The 24,762-nt window shown below is 46.2% G+C and overlaps 1 protein-coding gene across 1 annotated transcript in view; it reads left to right on the top strand.

Annotated features, from left to right (window-relative positions):
* Positions 1-3,396: 3,396 nt before the first annotated feature.
* USP24 (ubiquitin specific peptidase 24) overlaps positions 3,397-24,762 on the top strand; it is a 156,435-nt gene continuing 135,069 nt past the window's right edge. The window contains exon 1 of the mRNA XM_062191402.1: positions 3,397-3,771. Within this exon, the coding sequence (XP_062047386.1) occupies positions 3,451-3,771 (321 nt within the window). The 5' untranslated portion in view covers positions 3,397-3,450. The remainder of the gene's footprint in view (positions 3,772-24,762) is intronic.

The following is a 24,762-nucleotide window of genomic DNA, read 5'->3' as shown; positions in this document are numbered from 1 at the left end:
TAATTTATTTAAGTCCTTTTAACGTTTTCTGGATTTTACTGCAACAAAAATAAGCATGTAAAGTATGAAGACTCATACCATCGGCCCCACCCCTGCTTTTAACCCAATTCAACAAGGTTTAAAGTGCTCCCTGCTTTCTCACGTGCAGAAAGGAATGTGCTTGCCCTCAAACGACACTCTGGTTTTCGGTCACTCTAGGATCGGGCTCAGAAATGGCCTACCTTGTGTTTTGTGGCCTTCTATGGCTCCTCTCTAGTTTTTTTTTTTTTTTTTTTTAATCAAACTTGTATTCTCTGCTTCCTCTTCTCAGCCAGCACAGCTTCCTCTGCGGTGTTCCGTGGCCCTGCCCCTGCCGCTGCGTGTTTTCACGTGCCATCTGGATCCGCTGGCTCACGCTCATCACCTCTTGGGTTTATCTCGAATTTTAGTGACAAACCATTTTTTTCTTTACTTGCTTTCTCTCCCTGCAAGTCATTTCTTAACAGGGTCGCTGAGTTAACTCTTGAGACACAGGGCAAGCTGGAACGCTCTCACTCTGCCATCCTCAATTTTTGTCTGTTTTGTTCACAGGCCCAGCACTACTGCCAAGGACAGTGCCTGGGCCCTGGTGAGCAGTACACGTTGGTGGAATAAATCGAACACTCTGGCATGTACTTTATGACGCTTGATCTTCGCGTGCCACAGATAAATATTTAAAACTTCATCAGTACCTAAAAGTTGGTAACAGTAAAATTTTATTTCAGTGTATACATTTAGCTCCAAACTGACTGTAGACATTCTTCCTTAGCAAAAAATTTTTTTAAAATGTTTATTTTCACCTACTTGAAAAGCAGAGAGAAAGATCTTCCATCTGCTGGGGTACACGCCCCCAACTACTTGCAACAGAGAGGGCTAGGCCAAGGCCAGGCCAAAGCAGGGAGCCAAAGAACTGCAGGCTGGTCTTCCATGTGGGGGCAGGAACTCAAATATTTGAGCCAGCACCTGCTGCCTCCCAGAATGCATTAGCAGGAAGCTGGATAGGAGGAGGAGCGGCTGGCACTCTACCTGGGCTGTGGGCGTCCCTCAGAGCAGCTTAACCACTGTGTCTTGCCTGCTTCCTTACCAGGGTCTTTTTGTTGTGATTCAGAAATGTAAAGACTCCTTTGTTGTTTTCATTCACTTTAGTCCAAAGCCTAGTCTCTCATCTGTAACCTGACCTTTAATAACAAGGAAAAGGCCGGTGCTGCGGCTCACTGGCTCACTAGGCTAATCCTCCGCCTTGCGGCGGCGCCGGCACACCAGGTTCTAGTCCCAGTCGGGGTGCCGGATTCTGTCCCGGTTGCCCCTCTTCCAGGCCAGCTCTCTGCTGTGGCCCGGGAAGGCAGTGGAGGATGGCCCAAGTGCTTGGGCCCTGCCCCCCATGGGAGACCAGGAGAAGCACCTGGCTCCTGCCTTCAGATCAGCGCGGTGCCTTTCTCTCTGTCTCTCTCACTATCCACTCTGCCTGTCAAAAAAATAAAAAATTAAAAAAAAAAAAAACAAGGAAGACAGTAATTTTCATTTACTTGTAAACAATAGTGATAAAGTCACTCAGGAAATCAAATTGCTGGTGATGACATGCATAGGTGGCAACTGCTAGGTAAGGAGTCAGTGTCCCAGGAAACAGATGCTAGCCAAGTAAGTGTCTGGGTACTGCCTCTTTTTTAAGATTTGGGCTATGTAGAGATCTTAGGGCTGAGGTGTTAACAGAAGGTTTTGTTTGTTGCTGTTGCTTTTTTTTTTTTTTTTTTAAGATATATTTGAAGAGCAAGGACAGAGAGTGATCTTCCATCTGCTGGTTCACTCCTCAAATGGCCACCACGGCCAGGGCTGAGCCAGACCCAAGCCAGGAGCCAAGATCTTCTATGTCTCCCATGCGGTTGGGAGTAGGGGGAGGGGAGGGCATCTTCTGCTACTTTCCCAGGCGCATTAGCAGGGAGCTGGAGTAGTGCAGCCAGGACTTGAACCAGTGCCCAAACGGAATGCCGGTGGCTGCAAACCGCAGCTTAACTCCCACGCGCCACAGTACAGGCCCCAACAGAAGGAGTAGTTGGTGCGCTTAAGGTTCAGAAGAAACCAAGATGAGGGCATTAGAAACGGAACCCAACTCTTGCCAGGGAAGGAAGGGAAGACATCTGGATCTTGAGAGGGGGCGGCAGAAGGACCCCAGGACGAGAAGGAGCCGAAGGAAATTGCAGCTGAACTCGCAAGCGCTTAGAGGGTGTTCTGGAGGGGACTAAGATAAGGCCCCAGAGGGCCAGCGCTAAACGGAGAGCCAAGCAGGCCTCCAAAGGCAGAGCGGGGTGCTGGATCTCGGGGAGAAGCCCCATGCGGGATCCTGCGCTCCGAACGTCCCCGTGAGTGTGGCTGAAGAAGGGCAACGCAGCGTGCGAGTGGGAGGTTTTCCTACACAGCACTGCCATTCAGATCTCGGCTTGGAAAAAAATCGTATTTTCGACTCTCAGGGGGATTCCAGCCTCAGCGTTTTCGCAGAGCCCAGCTAGGCTTGGTTGGCGGCAGGTGGTCCGCCAACGTCGCCAGGAAAATGCAGTCAGGGCTGGGAATTCGTTTCAGACGCCGGGAGGGTGACTTCAGGGAGGGCCGCAGCGCCTCGTGGGTTACGCGGGAGTGAATGTGCACTCCGGGGGTCGCAGCGCCGGGTCTGGGCGTCAGTGTCTGTGGGCGGCTGCGGGTGGATCCCGCGGGCTGCCTGCCGGGCGCCGCTGCAGCCGGGCCGGAGCGGGTGACAGTCGCGGCGCAGGGGACTCCCTCTAGGATGGGGGGCGGGGGTGCGTCTCGGGCCGCGCCAGCCAGGCAGGGGGAGTCCCGAGGGGGCCCCGACGCGCCTCGGCCGCGAGCGTTCGGCACTGACAGCGGCTCCGCGCCGGCCCCTCCCGTCCCGGGGGAACCTGTTGCCGGAGAAATGGGAGGGCGGAGGCGGCGGCGGCGGCGACGACGGACCCTCCCTCGCCTCTGCCCCGGCAGCCCGGCAGCCCTTTCACCCTAAGACGCTCGCGGCGCGGCCCCGCCTTCCGCTCCTTTACTGAAGGGAAAAAAAAAAAAAAAAAAGCCAAAGCAACAAAACAGCCGCCGCCTCGCCTAGAGACTGGAGCCCGGTCGCGGCTCGTGCCGCTTCCGGGAGCGGAGGCGCGGCCCCGCGGCCCGGAGAGGAGGAGGAGGAGGCCAACATGGCGGCGCGCAGGGCTGGGCCGCGCCGCCGCCGTGCCTGAGCGCCCCACCGCCCCGGCTCAGCTCGCGGCGCCCGCGCCCGCGCCCAACCTGGCCCGGCGGCTGCGGAGCTCTCGGGGCAGGAGCGCAGGGGCCCGCCCAGGCGCGGAGACCGCGCGGAGGTAGCGCCGCGCCGCCCGCCCGCCAGGCCCTAGAGCCGCAGCGTCGCCGCTCGCCGGCCGGCGCGGCCCGGAGGCCCGAGCCATGGAATCGGAGGAGGAGCAGCACATGACCACGCTGCTGTGCATGGGCTTCTCGGACCCCGCCACCATCCGCAAGGCCCTGCGCCTGGCCAAGAACGACATCAACGAGGCCGTGGCGCTGCTCACCAACGAGCGGCCGGGCCTCGACTACGGCGGCTACGAGCCCATGGACAGCGGCGGCGGCCCCAGCCCCGGCGGGGGCCCCCGGGGCGACGGCGGCGGCGACGGCGGTGGTGGCGGCGGCCCCTCCCGCGGCGGGAGCACCGGCGGCGGGGGCGGCTTCGACCCCCCGCCCGCCTACCACGAGGTGGTGGACGCGGAGGTGAGGAGGGGCAACCCCTGACCCCCGCGGGCGAGGCTGCCGGGCTGCGGTGGGTGGGGAGGGGGACACACCCCACTGGGCTAGCGGGCGCCGGAATGGGGGTGCAGGGCTCTCGTCGGGGACCGAGGTCACTGGCCCGCGGTCACGTGGGGGAGAGGGCCCCGAAGGGCAGGAATCCGAATGGGAGTTCGGGCCGCGGGGACGGGGTGGGAAGGGTTTCCTAGGGCTCGGAGCGGGTTGGAGGTCGGGGATGGGGCGGAGGGTCCAGGGCTAGCCTCGGAGGTAGGGGGCGGCAGGCACGGTAGTCTGGAGCCACTAGTGGGGAGCACGCAGATATGTGGGGTCAGAAATGGCGAACTGGTGGACCGGGTTGCAGATTTCATGGCACCGGGTTTCAGTGGAGGCTTGCGGGAGGCACCGGGTTCGGGGTCGTAGAAAAAGTGGGATGGGCCAGCTAGAGTCGTGGCTTTTGCTAGGGTCGTAGGATTGCTGGTGGTGGTGGGAATCGGGTGTGGGTTCTAGCCGAGGGTCAGAACGAGGGGACACTGGGCAGGGTCTGAAAGGAGGAGGGACTGGTAGGGGCCCGGAATGAAGGTGGAGGAGGGGGCTCAGCTGCTGTAGGTGTGGGGGGGACGGGTCTTGAGGAAGGTCAGGTATCCAGGCCGTGGGGATTGGACGTGGGGAGGGTGGGGCTGAGAGATCTGTGCGGTGATGGGGGCTGGAATTGGGGAATGGAGTTGGGAGCCAGCCTGGGTGTTGGTGGGGCATTGGTCAGATAATTAGGTCAGAAATGAGGGAAAACTCGACTGGGGAGTGGTACTGTAGCCACGGGGAGGGTGACAGGCACGGGGTGGGCGCGAAGGAGAAGGCCCTCCAGGCTGCTGGCTTTGGCCAGGCATCTCAAGTCTAAGTGGACAAGACGAGGCTTCTGGCTGGGGATGTGCGCAAGGGACACGGTGAGAAGATGACAGAGTGACTACAGTGGGGCAAAAAGTTGCACCAGGAGCAGCGGTGCTGTAAGCAGTTACTTCGCAGGAAAATGGCAGCCGGGAGAGGACTTTTGGTCCGATTCATTGATTAGTATGTCTCAGGGTTCAGCGCTGCACAGGTTTTAAATCCACGGGTCTGTTTTTAGACAGAGACAGGACTTTGGATAATCCTTCATGAAGCTGAGCCTTCTGAGGGAGCTTTTCCCGAGTAAGGTGAAACCCTTTTTGCAGCAGTCACTGGGCTGAAGTAGCTTGGGAAAGAAGGTCGCACTTCCAAAAAGAAAGAAAAATAGATGTCTTGCACACGATTTCTCTGGTTCCCAGACTTTCACACGCTTGCCAGCTTGCCCACTGCCTTAGCTGCGCCATTGACGCGGGCTTGGGAGTGGAGATTTGTTATTACTCCTTGTTAGGGAATTAAAAAGGATTCCCATATAATCAAGGAACTGTGCTTGAACGCGTGTTGGGGAATGAGCTGCTGCTTGCCCGTCCCTGTCACTTCTCGCCCTGGTCCTTCTAGTTTGAATCAAGGAAGAAAACCACTGCTTGTTCTGAAGGTGTTGGTGTAACCCTTCAAGCTCAGTCTGTCTTCATTATGTGAGAAATATTTTTTTTGTCACACCTTTTAATTTCCTGTGATGGAAAAATCCTACTGTAACGCTTGGTGGTACAGCAACATTCGTTTACTGCAGATACATTGAGCACAAATAATTGAGAGTTTTCGTTTCCCATGGGTCGCTGGCTGAGGAGTTAAATAGGTTTTCTGCAAATCCCTGTCTTGTAAGCAGTGCGTTCAGGCTGTGGATTTGGCCCAGGGGAGCTGAGGAGGGCTGGTGGCTGAGGCCGCTTTGCAGATGAACTGTGCTGGTGTAAGTGCAGGCCAGCGCTTGGCCTCGCCCGGGGGCCTGGCGAGAAGTCAGCTGAGGTTTGCCTCCGTGCTTTAGAAAGTCTTCATGCGTGCCACCTGTGCGGCGCGTCGGCCCTGCTTGCTGTCAACAGTGGGAAACTGAGGCTTTTGATCGTGGGACATCGTTAAAGGGCCCGATGTTGCGCATGTGCCGGATGTTAGCACTTTGAACATTTCATTTACCCCTCAGTGGGATGGTTAGTCACATCACTATTTTAGGGAGACACTTAATGGCAGAACCTGCGTTTGAACACAGTTCTCTCTGACTTCAAAGCCAGTGTGCTGTCCACTCTGCTGGACTCCTTTTCTGAGCTGAATTCATTCAGATGCAATAAAGATGATAAAGAAAATGAAAAGGGGGAAGAGACACATTTTGAGGCCCTTGTCAAGGTCTCAGAATGGTGTGGTGAGCACTGACTCAAGGCGTTGGGAGGAATTAAAAGGAACAAGAGTTTAGAAATCAACAGTTAGCTCAGTGCCCTTGTTTTACAAATGCAGCCTTTCAGGCCCCGAGGGGAAGTGACTTGTCCCCAGAGCCAGTTCGGAGCAGAGGTGGAGCTGGCACTCCAGGTTCTTTCTCCCCACCAAGGAAAACAGATCATAATGGGCTAAAAGGAAGGAAGAGTGACAAATTGGGTGCACAGTGTCAGCTCTTGGGTAATTTACCCTTTTTATTTCTAAAAACTGAGTGTTTGAAGTTATATGAATTTCTGCTTGGTGTATACAAGATTTCAGTTTCAGTGTCCCCGAAAAGTGTGTGGGAATACACAGAATAAAATCGAATTGAAAAAGAGAAAATGATCACATTTATTTTATTTGTGGTTTGGGGACAGCAGTGATTCTGTCGCTCAGTAAACACCGCATGTTTCCGGGTGCCAGGGACAGGCAGGACAATGGTGCACAGAACATGCCGTTTACATTCTAGTCGATCCTAGCCCAGGGCTCTCATTTTACACGAGCTAACTTCCCAAGGTCGTGTAACTGGTTAGGGAAATCAGTTAAGTAATTTGGGGCCCTGCTATAATTAGGATTTGGCTTGAAAGTTCAGATTTGCAAACTAAAAGCAGTTAACTTTTGGTTGACTAGAAACAAGGAGAACGCAGATAGAAAAGACCCAGATATCTAGCAAAACACAGCTGCACAGAGGCCACTTTTTAAGTACTGCTTTGTAGAGAACTTGGGTGGTTTTTGCTAGTCTTGCTGGATATAGCTGTGAAAGGAGATGTGGTGCTTGATCTCTCTGTCTGGAATGGACTTTGAAAGGCTCTCCAAATGTAATTTTGAATAGTATTACTTCAAAACCATCCCTCGGCAGAGTGTGTTCTGAGAGTGTGGGCCCTCACAGCTGCTCTGAATAACTTGTGATGTTTAACGCCCCAGCCTCCCCGGTATTCCCACGTGGCTAACCTCCACGTGCTGACCCCTGGTTCTGCACTTAGAGTGCGAGAAGCTCCTGTGATTGTGGTCCTGTGCGGGAGGTCAGTGGAACTTGAACCAGGTATCCTGGGCGTCTCACAAGACTTAGCAACCATGAAACGCACCTCATCCACTACTGAGGCAACTTTTGTCTTTGGAAAACGCGAAAAGGAGTTTTCTGCAAGGAGATTCACATTCACTGAGGAAGTACCTTTCTCCGCTGTCCGGTTGTTAATGTTTCAGGAGTGACTTAGTCCTGTGATCTGACAACAGTGAGCATCCTTGTTTTGTTCCTGTTTGATGTGGGCAGCTCTTCCGGAGGCTTTTTGTCAGGAACGTGTGCAAGATTTCGTTGCTTTTTTTGCTTTTTAAGTTATCCTGCTGTATTATATCTAAATCACATAAAAGTAACATTAATTTGTAGTTCTTACCCCATTTCTGCCTTTTCCTCCCTTTAATAGTAAGTACTAGTTAAAAAAGAATGAGAGTTAAAATACCACAGATGTGTATGTTAAAGCTTAGTGTTCTTTCCTAAAATATAAACACATAAATATATAAAATTGAACATTTCCAAATACCCTCATAAATTTGAAGCTTGTGCAGTTCTGATTTCTGTTTAAACTTTAAAAAGAGAAACCACAGTGTATAGTATATATTAAATGAGTAAATTTTATTAATTGCTAGTAATATGTATACGTGACCTGTAGTTTGTGACTCACTTTGATTTTGCACATCAGACACAAAAAGTTTCCTGAGGGTTTTAGTGTAAAAAATGAGATGATTCCCCAAATCAGTTGAAGGAAGATGAAATTAAAATAGGGAATGTGCAAGACAAATCAGCATAGCCTTATTTCGGCAATGAGAATTTCCTAATGAGCAGTGTATGTATCTCCTTGTGGGAATATGTCTGTGAGTTCATCTAATGGTTGGGTCCTCATCTCGTAATTGCCTCGCCATGTGCTTTTAGAATGAATGTAATTTGGCGTGAAGGAAGTACATTTCATGTGTCTCTGTGTGGGTCTGCTGTAATCGCTGTAGATTGTGACAACTTTGTACAGCATCATAATATTGTTAAAGTTTGAAACCAGTTTCAATATTGGGAAGTCAATATTGTAATGTTGTAACAATTTGAGGAAGTTTCAACTTTAATAAAAAAGCACATCAGGGTATTTACATATTTTTATTCTTGCCCAAATATCATATAACGTTTATTTGAGTCTGATTCTGAAAGTAAGAAATGCTTTTAATAAGGAAGCATTAAGAGCTATGTAGTAGAATCTTTGAAATCTGGAGTTTAGTTTTCTGGGAAATTTTTCGTATGTGGGACACCAGAGAGAAGTAAAAGGTAAACACGTAGTAGAAGATTGACCCGTTTCAGAACACCCCTGTGAATTTAAAGCTCACGCAGTTCACACAGTTCAAGTACATTTTCATATCTGGTTTACTATCGGAGTAGAAAGGTTTAGTCCAAACATGAGGTGATGGAGGCCAGGTCCATTTGACAGTTCTGAAAAGTGCTGTGAGCAGCTCCGAGGAAATGGAGGGGGCAGAACACCCCGAGAGCAGCCCCAGGACTGCGGGCTGGCCGGTGTGCGCGGGGTGGCTGCACAGCCCCGACGGAATTGAATTTTGAAGGCTGCCCGGCCAGAAGGGTTCAGTGTGCTCTGCTTAGAAGGCTCAGGAGTGCGTGCTACATCTTAGCAAGGTTTCAGTTTTTATAAGAGAATTCAGACACCTGAGACTTCACCTGGGACGATATTTCGGTCTGAGGGTGCTGGATCACTGAGGTCTAGGGCTTTTGGATAGGAACCAGCACAGGGAAGATTTTTCTCTCTGTCCCTTCTTCTCTGTCACTCTACCTTTCAAATAAATAAATAAAACATTTTTTAAAGTTGTGCTTCACTTTCAAAGGAGTGCATGTAGTTTTCTTCTCACCTTTCCTCCAGACTTATAGTTTCTTTTTTAAGTTTATGCTTCTCGTTAAATTTTCATAGGAATTTTTATTGTTTAATATTGTCACATTTTCTGGTCACAGTTGATAGATAAACTTTTTGTTAATCTCATACTGGTAGTAGGTGACTTTTTAATTGTTGATCATATCTCTGGGGAGTTTTTGGCAAAATATTTTTATAACCATGTTGTTTATACATTTATTTTTCTGTCCACTATTGAGAAACTTGGTTCCTACCATTGGCGAATTACATTTTTATTTTTGTGTGTGTGTGTGGGTGGGGTGTGCACGTGCACGCGCATAAGGGAAGTGAAATCTACTTGTTTTAGAGATGATTACCTCAAGCTGAGTAATGGAATGTGTAACTGTAGATTTGATGTGTTTTTATTTGTTCTGAAGAAAAGAATTAACCCAACTTGAAATTTTATTCTGGTAATTTCTCTAGAAATTAAAATGCTTCAGCCATGATGCCAGGGTGTATGGAATCTTTCTAGGTCTGAGTTGAAGATCTGATTGTCCTCTTACAGATAAGCAGCTCTTAGGTGTTAACTAAGTCTACCCACTTCTAAAGATAAGCTGCTTTGTTGTAGTACACAGTGGCTTTCCTGTAGTATCCAGCCAGCTATTTGTACTGTGACATTTGATTGACATTATTTAATATGCTTTCACTTAAGTCTAAAACAGTGATCTAATAAACAGCATATTTACATGTTTTTAAAGATTTATTTGTTTGAAAGGCAGAGTGATGGAGATCTTCATCTGCTGGTTTAATTCCTAAGTAGCTGCACCAGTGAGGCTAGGCCAGGCTGAAGCCAGAAGCCAAAAAACTCTATCCAGATCTCCCATCATCTGCCACTTCCTAGGCACACTAACAAAAAGCTGGATTGGAGGTGGAGCAGCCAGGACTTGGACCTATACTTTGATATGGGATGCGGGCGTCATGAGCGGCAGCTGAACCTGCTACCGCCACCATACTCACTCCAGCACTTATATGTTTTTTATCAGCAAGTTTTCAGAATGGTTTCTGAAGTTAACGTCTTTCTCAGAAAGACTTGGACAGAATTCTGTTGCCAACATTTTTCCATTTCTGCTTAATATGCTTTTAGATACCAGTTTTTCATAAACACTTCAATATGTCTTTTGCTTTTATTTTCTTCCTATTTCTCACTTCTGTATTGTCAATTTCGGTTTAAAATTGAATTGCTTTCTGAAATGTTTTGTTAGCAGTTTAAAATGTAGTTTAGATCCTAGAAAGTAGGGAGGCATTCCTTACTGAATGACAATGGCATCTATGGTTATTCTAGACTCCTTGCTCTTTTCTTGTGTTGAATAACCTGCCATTTCTGTCGCTAACTATCTTTCTTGCCTCTCTCCCCATCCCCACTGTGACTGCTCTGGTTCTGTTCTTGGCCCTTTTCTTGCTCCTTCTCTGTGTCACTCACTCTGGCACCAGGCTGAGCTCTCTAAAATCTTAATCATGCGATAACCTTGCTCAGAATGTCTGATGGTTTCTCATCTCCTGTAGGTACAGTGGAAACTTTTTCTTGGAGGTCTGCACACTTACCCCGCTGGCCTTGCCTCTTGCCCCTGTCTCCTGTGCTCTCCCTTGCAGCTTAGGTGCCATCTTCTTCCCCGCTCTCAGGACTCCCTGAGTCTCCTCTGCCTGCCAAGCTCTAATGCATTGTTCAAGGTGAACCCAAATGGCGCTCCTTGTGCTTGTCTCACACCACTACATCTCCCCGCGGCGTTTTACACGTGCACATGCACCTCTGGAGCAGCAATGGCGTTTCAGTTAAAAATGATCTGCTAGCATGTGGGTGTCTGTCTTCCTGTTAGATTGATTAGGTTCCTTTTGTCTCTGTGTCCTCGGTACTCCTGGACTCACAATAATATTTTGGTGGGAGAGGGGCAGGTCTTGACCTGGCAATTAAAATGCCACGTTGGGATGCCTTCATTCCATATTAGTTAAAGTGCCTCAGTTTGATTCCTGGCCCTGCTCCTGATTCTGATTATACACACACACACACACACATAGGTACATGTATTTTGACTGGATAGAGAAAGATGACTAAATGAATGGAAAAAAAATTGAGATGAAATGGAAGGTGGAACAGTATTTAAAGAGTGTTAAATTGGGGATTTTGGAGACTGTTTTGTTGCTTGCCAGCCATGTTATTAGACAAGTCAGTTTGCCTTTCTGAGCCTCTGTTTTCTCTGATATAAAATAGATGTCTTAGACGAGATCTGTGGTTCATTGTTTTCATTCATCGACTTCTTGGAGAAGATAAGATCTGAGGCCTCTCACACACGTAACCATAAACATAATGCTGAAGTTAAGCTGGTACTGCATTCTTACTTTTCTGAACTTAACACATGCAGACTTTATTCAAATAAGTAACACCAAATTGGTGTCTGTCCATTAACAGGATAGTAATTTTGAAAGACTAAAAAGTATTACATGTTCTTAGAAGAATTTTGCATAGTCTCCAAAAGTATTTGAAAACTTTGCCACTGAGGAAAATTGAATTTCAAAAAGGCTGAATTTGCTTTTAATCTAACAAATACAGAAAAGAGCTTCATAGCACAGCACTGGGGCCTAGAACTCAAGTTTTATTATCTTGTCGTTGCTGACTGTGAGGAAACGTCAGAAGGTGCTGTTCTGCGGGACTTTCACTTTTGAGTCCCAGTGGAAGTGGTAGGGCAGCTTCTGCCAGGTCGCCCTTCCTGCCTTCCGCTCCTTTTCTGCACCTGCTCTCACCACTCCTCACCCCCACCATTATTCTCACCATGGGGCCTGTGACCTGTTTTTACAACATTGGTAAATGTGACCCCAGGGTGTTTTTGATTGGCCTTCAGTTTACCTAACAACTCTAGGAGACTGTATTTTGAAAACAGCTGTCTTTAGAGTTGTCTCTGGACAAGAGGGAGGGAATACAAATGTACACCTGAGCAGCATGGCCTCCCCTCACCACCTGTGCCCCCGTGGCCTGCGGCAGCACACAGGCACAACCTTATCTGTCACTGGCCACAAGGACATTCCTCACTTGACTGGTCATTTGTGTACTTACATGAAATCTCTCGTGTCTGTACATTTTTAAGAGGGTGGGACTGCTAATTCTGTTATTTTTTTAAATGGAAAATAATTGAAACATTCTCAGAATTAAAACTTTAGATTTATATTAAATAATAGTTTAGATCAAATCCAGCAGTTGGGGCATACCAGGTTAAGCTGCTTTGGGATGCCAGCACCCAGTACTGGAGTGCTGGTTTGAGTCCCAGCTGCTCTACTTATGATCCTGCTCCCTGTTAATGTGCCTGGGAAAGCAACAGATGATAGGCGTACTTGGGCCCTTACCACCCATGTGGGAGACCCAGATGGAACTCTTGGCTTCTGTCTTTGGCCTGTCCTGTCCTAGCTGTTGTGGCCATTTGAGGAGTGAACCAGCAGATCGAAGATTTCTTTCTGTCTCTCCCTTTCTCTTTCTGTTTTGCCTTTCAAATAAATAAGTCTTTAAAAAAAAAATTTCCAATAGTAAATACAAGCACTATCCTGAAAATGTCAGGGGAACAAAATAGTTTATAAATAGCCCATTTAAGAAACTAAAATTGCTTTAATTTGTTTTGTGTTTTGTTTATTTATTTGAAAAGTAGAGTTACATACAGAGGAGGAGAGACAGAGGTCTTCCTCCCACTGGTTCACTCCCCAAATGGCCACAACAGCTGGGTCTGGGACAGGCCAAAGCCAGGAGCTTCTTCTGAGTCTCCCATGTGGGTGCAGGGGCCCAAGCACTTGGACCATCTGCTGCTGCTTTCCCAGGCTTATTAGCAGGGAGCTGGATTGGAGTGTAGTAGCCAGGACTCGAACCGGAGCCGATACGGGATGCTGGCACCATAGCCGGTGGCTTGGTCTGCTATGCCACCACACCAACCCCTTGATAGATTTTTATTTAGAACTTACTATAAGCTAAGCCTTGAGCGAGGTGTTGGGAGTAAATATAGTGATGAACAAATTGGACATAATTCATTCTCAGCTTCATGACTGGTGGATTTCTTTTGCCCTGTGTCTGAAAAATATAATATTCTGTTTCCAAAGCCCAGGCTTTTAAGAGTTGTGGTGGGTTATGTGTGAAAGGGCTTCTATCAGAAGCATGTGGACAGCCCCTCTAGAGTTTTTGGTGATGTATTTTGGTCTGTTGTGATGTCCATTGCCAGGAAATCAAGTGATTTTTTTTTTCCCAGTGATATTTCTTTAGTACTATGGATTGTACAGATTTTTTTTTTTTGGACAGGCAGAGTTAGAGAGAGAGAGAGAAAGGTCTTCCTTCCATTGGTCCACCCCCCAAATGGCTGCTACGGCCGGCGTGCTGCGCTGATCTGAAGCCAGGAGCCAGGTGCTTCTTCCTGGTCTCCCATGCGGGTGCAGGGCCCAAGCACTTGGGCCATCCTCCACTGCCTTTCCGGGCCACAGCAGAGAGCTGGACTGGAAGAAGGGCAACTGGGACAGAATCCGGCGCCCATATGGGATGCTGGCGCCGCAGGTGGAGGATTAGCCAAGAGAGCCGCGACGCCGGCCCAGAATTTTTATTTATTTGCTTGCTAGATGTTTAATATTTGTAGGTTGATGATTCTCTCAACCAGTATCTCTTTAAAGAACGGTACCAGTATTTTAATGACATGTCATTACATTTTGTCCTAAAAACATGAATGTGTAAGTTTTTCCCAGAAAAAAGAAATTAACTCGGTACTGGTTTGATTTTAAGAATAAAAATCTCTTGATTGTTGATAATACACAAAATTGTTTTAAATCTAGAAGAATGTTGGGAATTTTAGAGAGACTTGATAATGTAAATAGTAGTAACTCTATAAATGAAAACCTGTTTGGGATTAGTAACATTAGGACTTGGTCTGTTATTTGTGTTTTGGTTCTTGTAGTCAGTTTTGTGTTGGAGTTGACTGTTCTAAAATAGTGCTTGGAAAACGTGAGATGTACTTTGATTTGTGAGAGTTACTTCTGAAGGCTGCTTCATTTTGAAACGTTCTGGTGAGTTACAGAAGCAACGAGTATCCCCATTTCACTAAAGTAACTAACATGTTTCTGCATGGATGAGTTTTTCCCAGTAAATGTCACATTTCTATAATCTCATGGATGACATTTGCTAGCCAGATACCTATAATTTTCACCATAAAACAGTCGTTTCCTGATAAATGTGCACCATTCTGACATCTGTAAAGAGTAACAAGCAAGTCCTTCTTGCTTTCCATCACTGTTAGATCTGTGTGATAGAGGTACAGCACACAGCAGCGATGCCAAGCATCTGTTAAAGATGATCAAAGATCGGAAACAACGCGCAGTTACCTTGGATTCACCCAGGTAGTTTATGGTAATTGTAATATCGAGAAAAATATCAAGAGTACTCAGCAAGGTACACTTTATAAAATAGAAAAATTGTCCATAGAACTGAGTATATTTCCTGCTTTCCCTCTGCTTATCTCAGTAAGCAAAACTTAAAGTTGTAACTTTGCAGATTAAAATTAAAGATTTGTTTCAGAGCCGGAAGGGGTGGATCTTGGGGTGTTAAGTCTCGTTAGCTGGGCCTGAGAACTTCGGCTCTTGGCAGGCTGGCAAAGTCAGGAAGGGGATCCAGCTCTCTGCCTGGCAGGACTTGTTTTTTGTTTCCCGTACTGTCTTTCTGACATGAGGAAGTCTTTGACTGCAGGCCATCTATAGATCCTTCCTCATACACTTTCTGTGTTTAATCATCACCATTTCCTTTGTTAGATATAGTTTGGGTTAGGAGGACAAAATTACCACTTCATCTTTCCTCCTAAAGGTATTTATTCTGTATTTATCTCACTTTCACCTTCAGCGTTTATTATTTTCATTTTATTTAAAAGGGAGAAAGAGACAGAGATCTTTCCTCTGCATGTTCCTCCCCAAATGTCCACAACAGCCAGAGCTGGGCCAGGCCAAAGCCAGGAGCCTGGAAACAGTCAGGGTCTCCCACCCAAGTACCTGAGCCCCCACCTGCTGCCTCCCAGGAAGCCAGATCAGAAATCCATTAGTTGGACTCCCAGTTTGGGATGTGGGTCCCCTCCGGGAGGACCTCACTGCTGCAGTGCTCAGGATTTCTTGACTTGAGCAGTCACTGGGAAGTTTTATGAAGGTGGGGAGGGTTGAGGAGAACTCGGCTGGCAGTTGTATCACTTGTGGAGGTGTGGGTCAGTCTGCCAGCTTAGCACCCTTGTTGGCTTGACCCCCACCTGAGGCAGTCCACAGTTGCACATGGGTATTCAGTACTGAAAAATGAGCCTTAAGAGGCAGAGGCAAATCTCTTGAAACAGTATACCGCCTACTCTGATAATTGTCTGTTTCCAGTATGGATTCTTTAATTCCTTAAATTCTTTAATTCCCTTTTGTTCTCCATGTATCAAAAATAGTGATGATCACAAATACTAACTGGGGTATGTTACATACTTGGATAATTTGAAATTAAGTGTTTTGAAAGATGCTTTGGAAAGATGTTGATTTACTAAAAACACTAGTACTTGCCTTGGAATATATATTTTAATGAATTCGGAAATAAAATGTAGTACATATTGATGAACTCTTAGAGGATGCTTTGAAAACCAGCCTTAAAATATGCTAGGCGTATTATGACTCCTTGCCAATAGACATGCTTTTTCTTATACTAGTATGCCCTTCTCTCTCTCCCTTCCTTTCTCTGTCCATGTTGGACCATAAGAGTTAATCCATAGGACCAGCTGTGTGGCCTCCACGTGCTCCTTGCACTGGATTTTTCTCTACCAAGTAGATTTAACACAGACTTGTGATCCACAGAGATTGGGGACATCCTCGTTATTTCAGTCCACTATTTCAGTGGCTACCACACTGCATGTACTGTTAATCATTTTTCCTTGTGGCTTTCTGTCACAGCTTAATAACCTTCCCTCTTTATTTTTTAATTACATGTTTATTTTTATTTTATTTGAAAGAGAAAACTTTCTATCCTCTGATACACTCCCCAGAGGCCCATAACAGCCAGGGCTAGAACATAGGCCAAAGGTAGGAGCCCTGCTTCCCAGGGTGTACTTTAAGCAAGAAGCTGGAATTAGGAACAGAGCCAAGACCTGAACCTGCCTCTCCACTCTGCCTTTCAAATAAATAAATAAATCTTTTTTTTTTTAAAGCTAATCTTGCCTAAAATATCCTAAACTGTAGGTTGAAGGTAACAAAATTTTTGTAGTCTTTTAGCAGATTTCTGTGGTAATGTTCACCTTGTTTTGCAGTTTGTGGAAAGGGAGTCTTTTCAAACTGTTACACTGTTATAGGACACAATTTTGGACGTAACACATTAAATTTGAACTTTGGTATTTGGTGCCACTCCTTTTACTCTGTTTCTTCTTTAGCTCACTTAAGAGGAAAGATCACAATGGATACTAAAAGAAACAAGCCCTCTGTTAGCGTTCAGTAGGACTGATGGCCAGTCTGTTTCTTTAGCTTTAGGAAGTGGCTCAGTTGAGCTCTGCTTGAGTAAGGAGAGGATTGCTTGTAGATCGTCATTTCTAGAGAAGAAGGAGAAAGTATACTACAGGGTCATTAAAACAGGAAACTGATGTCTCCTGTTGTTTGCTGAATGTCGTGTTTGTTTCATTTGCTTTGTAATACTGATGAATGATGTTACTGTTCATCCAAGTGAGTTTATTTTGAAGTGAAGCTATTAAGACAGCATCTCCCCCAAGAAAGGCGAATGGAGAGAAAGACAGGGTAGCGTGGGAACCAGTTCCATTTGTTCAGCACTGATAGACTGTTGAATGTCTGACTGTACTGTGGCCTCTGAGAGCTGAGAAACAGCCTCTGCTCTCACGGAGCTCCTGGCCTGCTGCATTGGTTCTGAGGGGTGGGGCTGACATGGCCTGTGCTGGAGCAGGATCACCAGGTTGCTTCCTTAGAATAGCTCGTCCGCATAAGGACTCCCTTCTCGAGATTCTGACGGTGGGAGTGACAAGCCAGTGTGCTTGATAAAGTGTCAGAAAATGGTCAGCTACAAATCCCAAGTGGGTATAATTTGATTTGTCTACTAGATGTGTTTTTCCCAACCCAAACAATTCCCAACCTACAGAAAAGTTGAAAGAGCAACGTGATGCCCCCTTGCTGCCCTTCGCCTTGCTTCCGCGTCTGCAGACCTTCTGTCATGTTTGCTTTTTTCTCCTCTGACTCTTATGACATACACACACTTTTTTTTCCTGAACCTTTTGAAAATAAGATGCAAACATCGTGACTCTTGACTCCTGAATACTTCAGTGTGTATCTCCTGAGGATAAAGCTGGAATGCCATTACCTCACCCCAGGTACTGACATTTTTGAAAAGTAACTCAGTTCTTACTGCGTTTTTGAAAGACTTTATAATTGAATCATTTTAAATACACAAGAAATGTTATTACCTTAATAGGTAATAAAAGGAAAACTGAACAAAAATGTTAACTTCTTTCCTTACATGCTTTGTTCCCCTTAGTAAGACTGCATTTATATATGTTTATTTTGAAAATTGTTCTAGAATTTTAGCATTTTTAGATCCAGAAGGGATCATAGATCTTTGAGTAAGCACTTTGATTTTGTAGATGAAACTGAGGAGTAGAAAGATCAGGTCTTCTCTGAGAGTGGTGACAAGGGATTCTTTTTCCCTCCAGGGGACATTCAGCAGTGTCTAGAGATCTTTCTGGTTGTTACAGCTACAGCTGCTGGCACCTGGTGAGTGGAGGCCAGAGACCTTGCTTACATCCTGCAATGCACAGGGCAGTGCTCCGTAGGGGGTTCTCTGCCCAGAATGTCATAGAATGAGGTTACCGAGCTCTGGTCTACAGTCACACCGCTAATGTGGTGGACTTGACGTGCCTCTTGGCTCTCAGTTCTGTGTTCTTTCCACACGCCAAAAACGTAGTGCCCTGCTTGCCTTTTCCTTCATTTCTTCCTATCTCAGACTCTATTTCTTGTTAAGCCCAACAAATTATTTCATGGCTGTAAGGGTTAAGGTGAATTAGAACATATTACTTGAGGCAGGCGCTGTGGCGTAGTGTATAAAGTTGCCGCCTGCGGTGCTGCCATCTCACATGGGTGCCGGTTCGAGTTCCAGCTACTCCGCTTCTGATCTAACTCTCTGCTATGGCCTGGGAAGGCAGTAGAAGATGGCCCAAGTGTTTGTGTACCTGCACCCATGTGGGAGACCTGGAAGAAGCTCCAGGCTTCTGGCTTCAGATCAGCCCACCTCTGGCTGTTGCGGCCATCTGGGGAGTGGACCAGCAGATGGAGGAACTCAATCTCTGCCTCTGCCTCTCTGTAACTCTGCCTTTCAAATAAATACATAACTTTTTTTTTAAAAAAGAACATATTACTTTACTCCCATAAGTAAAAAAAAAAAATGTGCAGAATAACCTTTTGAGTGCAGTTTAGGAAACCATAATAGTATTTTGTTTTTGTTGACATGAGGTTCGCATTTACAGAGCATTTTCGCACAAAATCCTTTGTAGTTATAAGCAAAGCAAATTGTAGTCTCCTTTCACAAGGGAGGAAATGAAGGTTCACGAAAAATAACATCCATCTGATTGTGGGTAGGTAGGCATTAGTCAGGATTACTTAGAAGACAAGATTTCAGTAGAACTTTTATCTGCAAACAGGCAATCAAAGTATTCTGCACATGTGGTAACTTAACACGTTTCAGCAGAGGTGCTGGGATGTGGCTGAGGATATTGGACAAGCAATACCTGTTTAGACGTTGGAAGTACAATGGAGGACTGGGTACAGCTCCTCTCATTGAGTAACACAATCTAATTGGTGAGCCAATACTGCAAGTAGATAAAGTTTTTGCTATGGAGAGAGAAAAAGGACTTTAAATATACTCTAGTCCTGTATGGCTCCACGTAGAATGCTGTGTGCCCCGGGTCCCTTCCCCGGCTCTTGCATTTAATAAGTACTTATCAGGTGCTTAACTAAATTTGCTTGCTCACTCTGTATCACACCTACAAATGTTGTGATAATATACCAAGCAAAAATTCTGTCCTGATGGAGCTGATGTTCTAGTGAGGAGAGACTACCCAAGCAAGATAAGTGCAATGTGGAATGTCAGGCCACTAGGAGTAGCATGGGAAAAATGAAGTGGGAAAGGGGAGAAAGCAGCTGGACTAGGGGCAGTGGTGGGTGAGTGTGACAGGGGCTGCTTTTTCAATAGATGATACTGAGCTGGTCCAGTTTGGGCAAAGACCTGGAGAAGATGAGGGAGCAGAGTGCATGGGTAACTGGGGGAATAGTGTTCTAAGTCAGAGGTCCGCAGACCATATAATGAGTACTTCAGGCTTAGCAGGCTATATGGTTTCAGTTATAGGTACTCAATTCTGCTGTTACAGTGTGAAAGTAGCCATCAACTAAACATAGTTGAGCAGGGCTGAGTGCCAGTTAAACTTTACTTACAGAAACAGGCACTGCACGTTACCAACTGCTGCCTTAAGGAGGGAATACCTCACGCAAAGACAGGGAGGAGCAGGGTGGCATGTTTGAGATGCAGTAAGGAGGCCAGGATGGTTAGAACTTGGAGAAGAAGAGGTCAGCTCCTCACCACAGCAGCAGTCATGGTAACTCGTTAATAGAATGAAGGAGAAGGCACTGAGTCTTTCAAACAAGGAGATAACTTGATCTGGTGAGAGAGAGCACAGGTTGGTTTGTGGACATGTTAATTTAAGATGCCTATTAGCTACCCAACATGGGAGACCAGGATTGAGTTCCAGGCTCCCAGCTTTGGTCCAGTCCACCCCTGGTTACTGATGGTATTTGCATAGTAAACTAGCAGATGGAAACTCTTTGTTGTTCTAATCAATAAGTTTTTAAAAATTAAAGCAAGGAGGTAGAATTAGGCTACATGCTTGGAGTCTAAAGAAGAGATCTATACTGGAGCTAAAATGTAAGAGTCGGTAGCTTCAAGATGGTGTTTAATACCATTAGATCACTCATTATCAGCAGGGGCAATATTCCAAAAAGGGGAAAAATTAGCTCTTGGAGAGAGTGAAAAAATTTTATATCTGACCTTATGTGATGGGTTTCAGTCAAATAATAGGTTCACTTAAGATATTGTATAAAATTACTCTCAGACTGTGTCTATGAGGCAGCTTCAGAGACAGTGGGAAAAATAGTCTAAGATTTCCATAAGCTTTAAAAATTTTTATTTATTTGTTTTCATTTTGTTTGGAAAGGAGACAGACAGAAATCTTCTGTCTGTTGCCTCTGAAGGTAGGAGCCAGGCACTTATTCCAGATCTTCCATTTAGGTGGCAGGGATCCAATTATTGAGCTATCACCTACTGCCTCCCAGGGTATGCATTAGTGGCATCTCAATAACACCAAATACTCATCCATCTTTTTTTTTTTTTTAAAGATTTATTTGTTTATTTGAAAGGTGGGGTTACATAGAGAAGCAGAGACAGAGAGATCTTCCATCCACTGGTTCACATCCCAGATGGCTGCAACAGCCGGGGCTTGGCCAAGCTAAAGCCAGGAGCCAGGAGCTTCACCTGCATCTCCCACATGGATACAGGAACCCAGGCACTTGGTCTGTCTTCCACTGCTTTTCTCAGGCCACTAAGCAGGGACCTGGATTGAAAGTGGAGCAACTTGGGGCCAGCACTGTGGCGCGTAGTAGGTTGAGCCTCTACCTACGGTGCTGGCATCCCGTATCAGAGCTGGTCCTTTTCTGATCCAGCTTTCTGCTTATGGCCTAGCAAAGCAGTGAATGATGGTCCAAGTGCTTGGGCACCTCCACCTGCATGGGAGACCTGGAAGAAGCTCCTGACTCCTGATCGGCCCAGCTGTGTCCATTGCGGCCATTTGGGAAGTGAACCAGAGGATGGAAGATCTTTCTCCTGGTCGCTCCCTCTCTGTCTGTCATTCTGTTTCTCAAATAAATAAATATATTTTTTAAAATGGAGTAGCTGGGACACGAAATGGCTCCATATGGGATGCCAGTGTCGTGGCCGGTGTCTACCTGCTAGGCCATAATGTTGGGCTCCATCTACAAACTTTCTGAAGCCCTCTGTGTCAGGTGTACATGAAACAAAAATGAGTTTCATGTTTAGACTTGGGTTTCCTCACCAAGATATTTCATACGCAAACGTTTCAAAATCTGACAAATGAGAAATCCAAAACAATTCTGGTCCCAAGCATTTTACAAATGGATACTCAATCTATATTTAATTTCATTGGGGATAAAGGGGGAAAATCTACAAAAGGCCCTGGGAGGAATGATAATGAAAACAAGGTTGAAAAACAGTGCATTAGAATCAAATCAGTGAGATCACCAAGGGAGCGAGTATAGATCAAGGGGAGGGAGAGGACTAGCTCAAAGGTACTGCGGTGTTTATAGCCAGGTGAGGAGGAGGAACCAGCAAAGCGGACTGAAGAGTGGCTGGTGGGGTGAGAGGGACCAGGTGAGGGAGTGCGCCGCTGTGTAAAAGTTTGCTGAAGGGTCTGCTACGGTGAGGACTGGGAATTAACATGCACAAGCCTACGAGGCAGTGAAGAAGTCAGGCACCTGTGCAGGTCTTAGTTTCAGTATCACTTCAGTTAGTAGGTCATCTTGGGCCTGATTGGGGTGTGTCTCTCCTTATCTAAATTGAGGTAAAAGGAGCTAGCATGAAATTTACCATCTTAACCGTTTCTAAGTGTGCAGTCCAGTAGTTGAGTGTCTTCACATCGTTACGAAACGCTTCTCTAGACATGCTTCATCCTGCAGATCTGAACTCCATCCCTGCTAAGCAGCTCTCCCTTTCCATCCCCCAGCCCTGGTGCCCACGGTTCTACTTTCTGTGAATTTGACTGCTTTAGATACCTCATGTAAATGGAATCATGACCCTGCCTGAATTTTGAAATTTTTTGCCCCAAAAGAAACATAAGTTTTAATTCTGTTTTTTCACAAACTTTTTGTCATGACTGGCTTATTTCATTTAGCGTAGTGTTGTTCATGTGGTAGCATGTGACAGAATTTTCTTCCTTTTTAAGCTGAGTGGGTTTTCTCCTTATGTAAAATTTCATAGTGCTCTGTTACAATATGCTCCTGACAAGTAATTGTATTTTCTTATTATCTTCTTTGCAGATAAACAGGGCATTTCCAGGCTTCAAGGGCAGATTGTATTTGTCTTACTGATCAATATATTCACAACCTTTGGAAAACTACAGACTGAAAATTCTATTTAAAAATAGAATACCAAACCTTGTGTATTAGCTAGCTGTTAGTTACTTGAAGATACCTGAGGGGAACCACTTTGAAGGGAAGAAGGCCTCTTTCAGCCTACAGTTAGAAGGGTCACAGGCCAAGATGGGCAGTCCCACGTGTCTGGTTTCTGGTGGAGGCTGGCTATGGTGGAGCCCAGACAGAGAGATGGTCACCTGGTGAGCCAGGAAGGCAGAGACACACTCTTTCTGTACTCTCTGTGTGGAGTCTCCTTATAAACCGTCATGATGCCATCAAGGGGGTTCCACCCTGGCAGCCAGAGCCGATCCAGTCACTTCCCAAAGGCCCCACCTTCACACAGCAGAACTGGAGTGCGGTGCAGCTAGAGCAGAAGGGGTTTGGGAAGTGGCAGGTGGCGGTTGGTTGGTGGGAGTGGTGGGATGGTGGGGAGCAATGTGTGTCGACACAGAAGCTGGCTTTTGTTCTCTGGGTACCTGCACCAGCTGGGAGCTAGTGGATGGGTCTGGGCAAGGGAGTGGTGGGATTGGGTTCCTTTCTTTCTTTTCTTTTTTTTGCAAAGTTTTGGCCAGGTCTGGGAGTGATATAGGACAGTAGGACAGAGAGTCAGCAGTGTAAGAGTGTTGCAGCAATCCGGGTGACACGCGAGGACCTCATCTAGAGCAGTGTAAGGCCAGGAGAGATTGTTGAGGAAAAGGTCTCAGGTGAAGTTACTGTGATGTGGTGGCCACTGGCTGGGAAGGTGACAGAAAGCTTCACAGGTTAAGAATATTAGAGAAGAGACGAGTTTGAGGCAGAACATGGAGTCCTTTGTGCATATGGTAAGTTTGAAGTGCCTTTAGGGCGCCCGGGTTCTGGGCTGTAGCAGAAATGGAGCTGCTCAGCTGAAGCCTGCAGCTGGGGCTGGGCTGTGTTTGTTGTGCCCCTGTTTGCTGTAGCTGGCCTCTGTGTGGGTTAGATGCTGTGTATGGTAACCCTGCAGACCAGGCACTGGTCCCTATTTTTCACTGAGGAAAACTAAGGCGCATGTAGATTAAGATGCTTATTCAAGCTCACACAACTAGCAAGTGGTGGTAACAGAATCAATATTTGTATCTGTTGTATAGAAATACAGTCAGAGGTAGCTTAACAACGGCACGTGTTGTTCCCAGGCCTGCATTGTTGGTGATTTTGTCATTGTGTGGACACCAAAGAGTGCACTTGGACAAACCTAGATGGTGTACGTAGACATAAGATGTATGAGGCTGCTACTGGTATAACGCAGAGTGCTGTTTCATAGTAAACTATTTTATTTAAAATTTTATTTATTTGAGAGGCAGGCAGAGACATGCAGACAGACAGCTCCCATCAGCTGCTTTGCTCTACAGATGGTTGGAGTCCACAGTAATTGGAGTTGAGCCGTGGCCAAATCCAGGAGCCAGAAACTCAGTCCGGGCTTCCCATGTGGGTGGCAGGAGCCCAGTCATCTGAGCTGTCCCCCCTGCCTCCCTGGGGTCTGCATCTGCAGAAAGCCAGAGGCAGGAGTTGAACCCGGGCACTCCTGTGTGGGATGTGGGCACCTTTACCTCTAGGCCAAATACCTTTATTTTGTTTTATAAGTAGGAGTAGCTCTAAAGCAGGGGCAGAGAACATCCAGCCCACAGGCCATAGATAGAAGGCCCGCAGAACCATTTGGTCTGGCCCTGCCAAGACAGTGGTAGGTGGGACTTGAAATTCAATAAATCTGTATAGGCTAATTTTTAAGTTGATAATTTTATATGAACTCTGAATGATATTATAAATATCCGAAAGGCCCTTGGCAGAAAAATGTTTCTTCATCCTTAAAGTAATGATAAAATGTATAATATAATAAATCTATAAACCAGTAATATGGTCATTTATTATCAAGTAGGGTATACTATACATAATTGCTTATGCTATACTTTTAAAAATATTTATTTATTTTTCATTTTATGTGAAAGAGAGAGGGAGATCTTCCATCTGGTGTTTCACTCCAGATCTGGGCCAGGCAGAAGCCAGGAACTCAAAACTCCCTCTGGATCTTCCGTATGGGAGGCAAGGGTCCATCTACGTGAGCCATCTTCTGCTGCTCTCAGGATACACATTAGCAGGAAGCTGGATTAGAAGCGAAGTACGCAGGACTTGAACCAGGCACGCTGACAATGGGATGTGGGCATCCTATGTGGGGACTTAACCCCTGTTCCAAATGCCCACCCCCTATACTTTAACTGGCAACATAAATTTGTTCACAGCAACATACCACAAACATAGGAGTAATGCCTTTTGCTACAATGTCATGCCAAGGCCAATGCCACTAGGCAGTAGAAATTTTTCAGCTCCTTTATAATCTTAGGGGGTTGCAGTCCCCTGTTGACTGAAATGTCATTGTGTGAATGTATATAGTAAGTACATTTCTTTTTCTTTTTCTTTTTCTTTTTTTTTTTTTTTTTGACAGGCAGAGTGGATAGTGAGAGAGAGAGAGAGAGACAGAGAGAAAAGT

The sequence above is a fragment of the Lepus europaeus genome, chromosome 5 (genome assembly GCF_033115175.1).
Source record: "Lepus europaeus isolate LE1 chromosome 5, mLepTim1.pri, whole genome shotgun sequence".
Classification (NCBI taxonomy): Eukaryota; Metazoa; Chordata; class Mammalia; order Lagomorpha; family Leporidae; genus Lepus; species Lepus europaeus.
The sequence above is the reverse complement of the archived record's forward strand: the minus strand, read 5'-3'. Positions and strand labels throughout refer to the sequence as shown.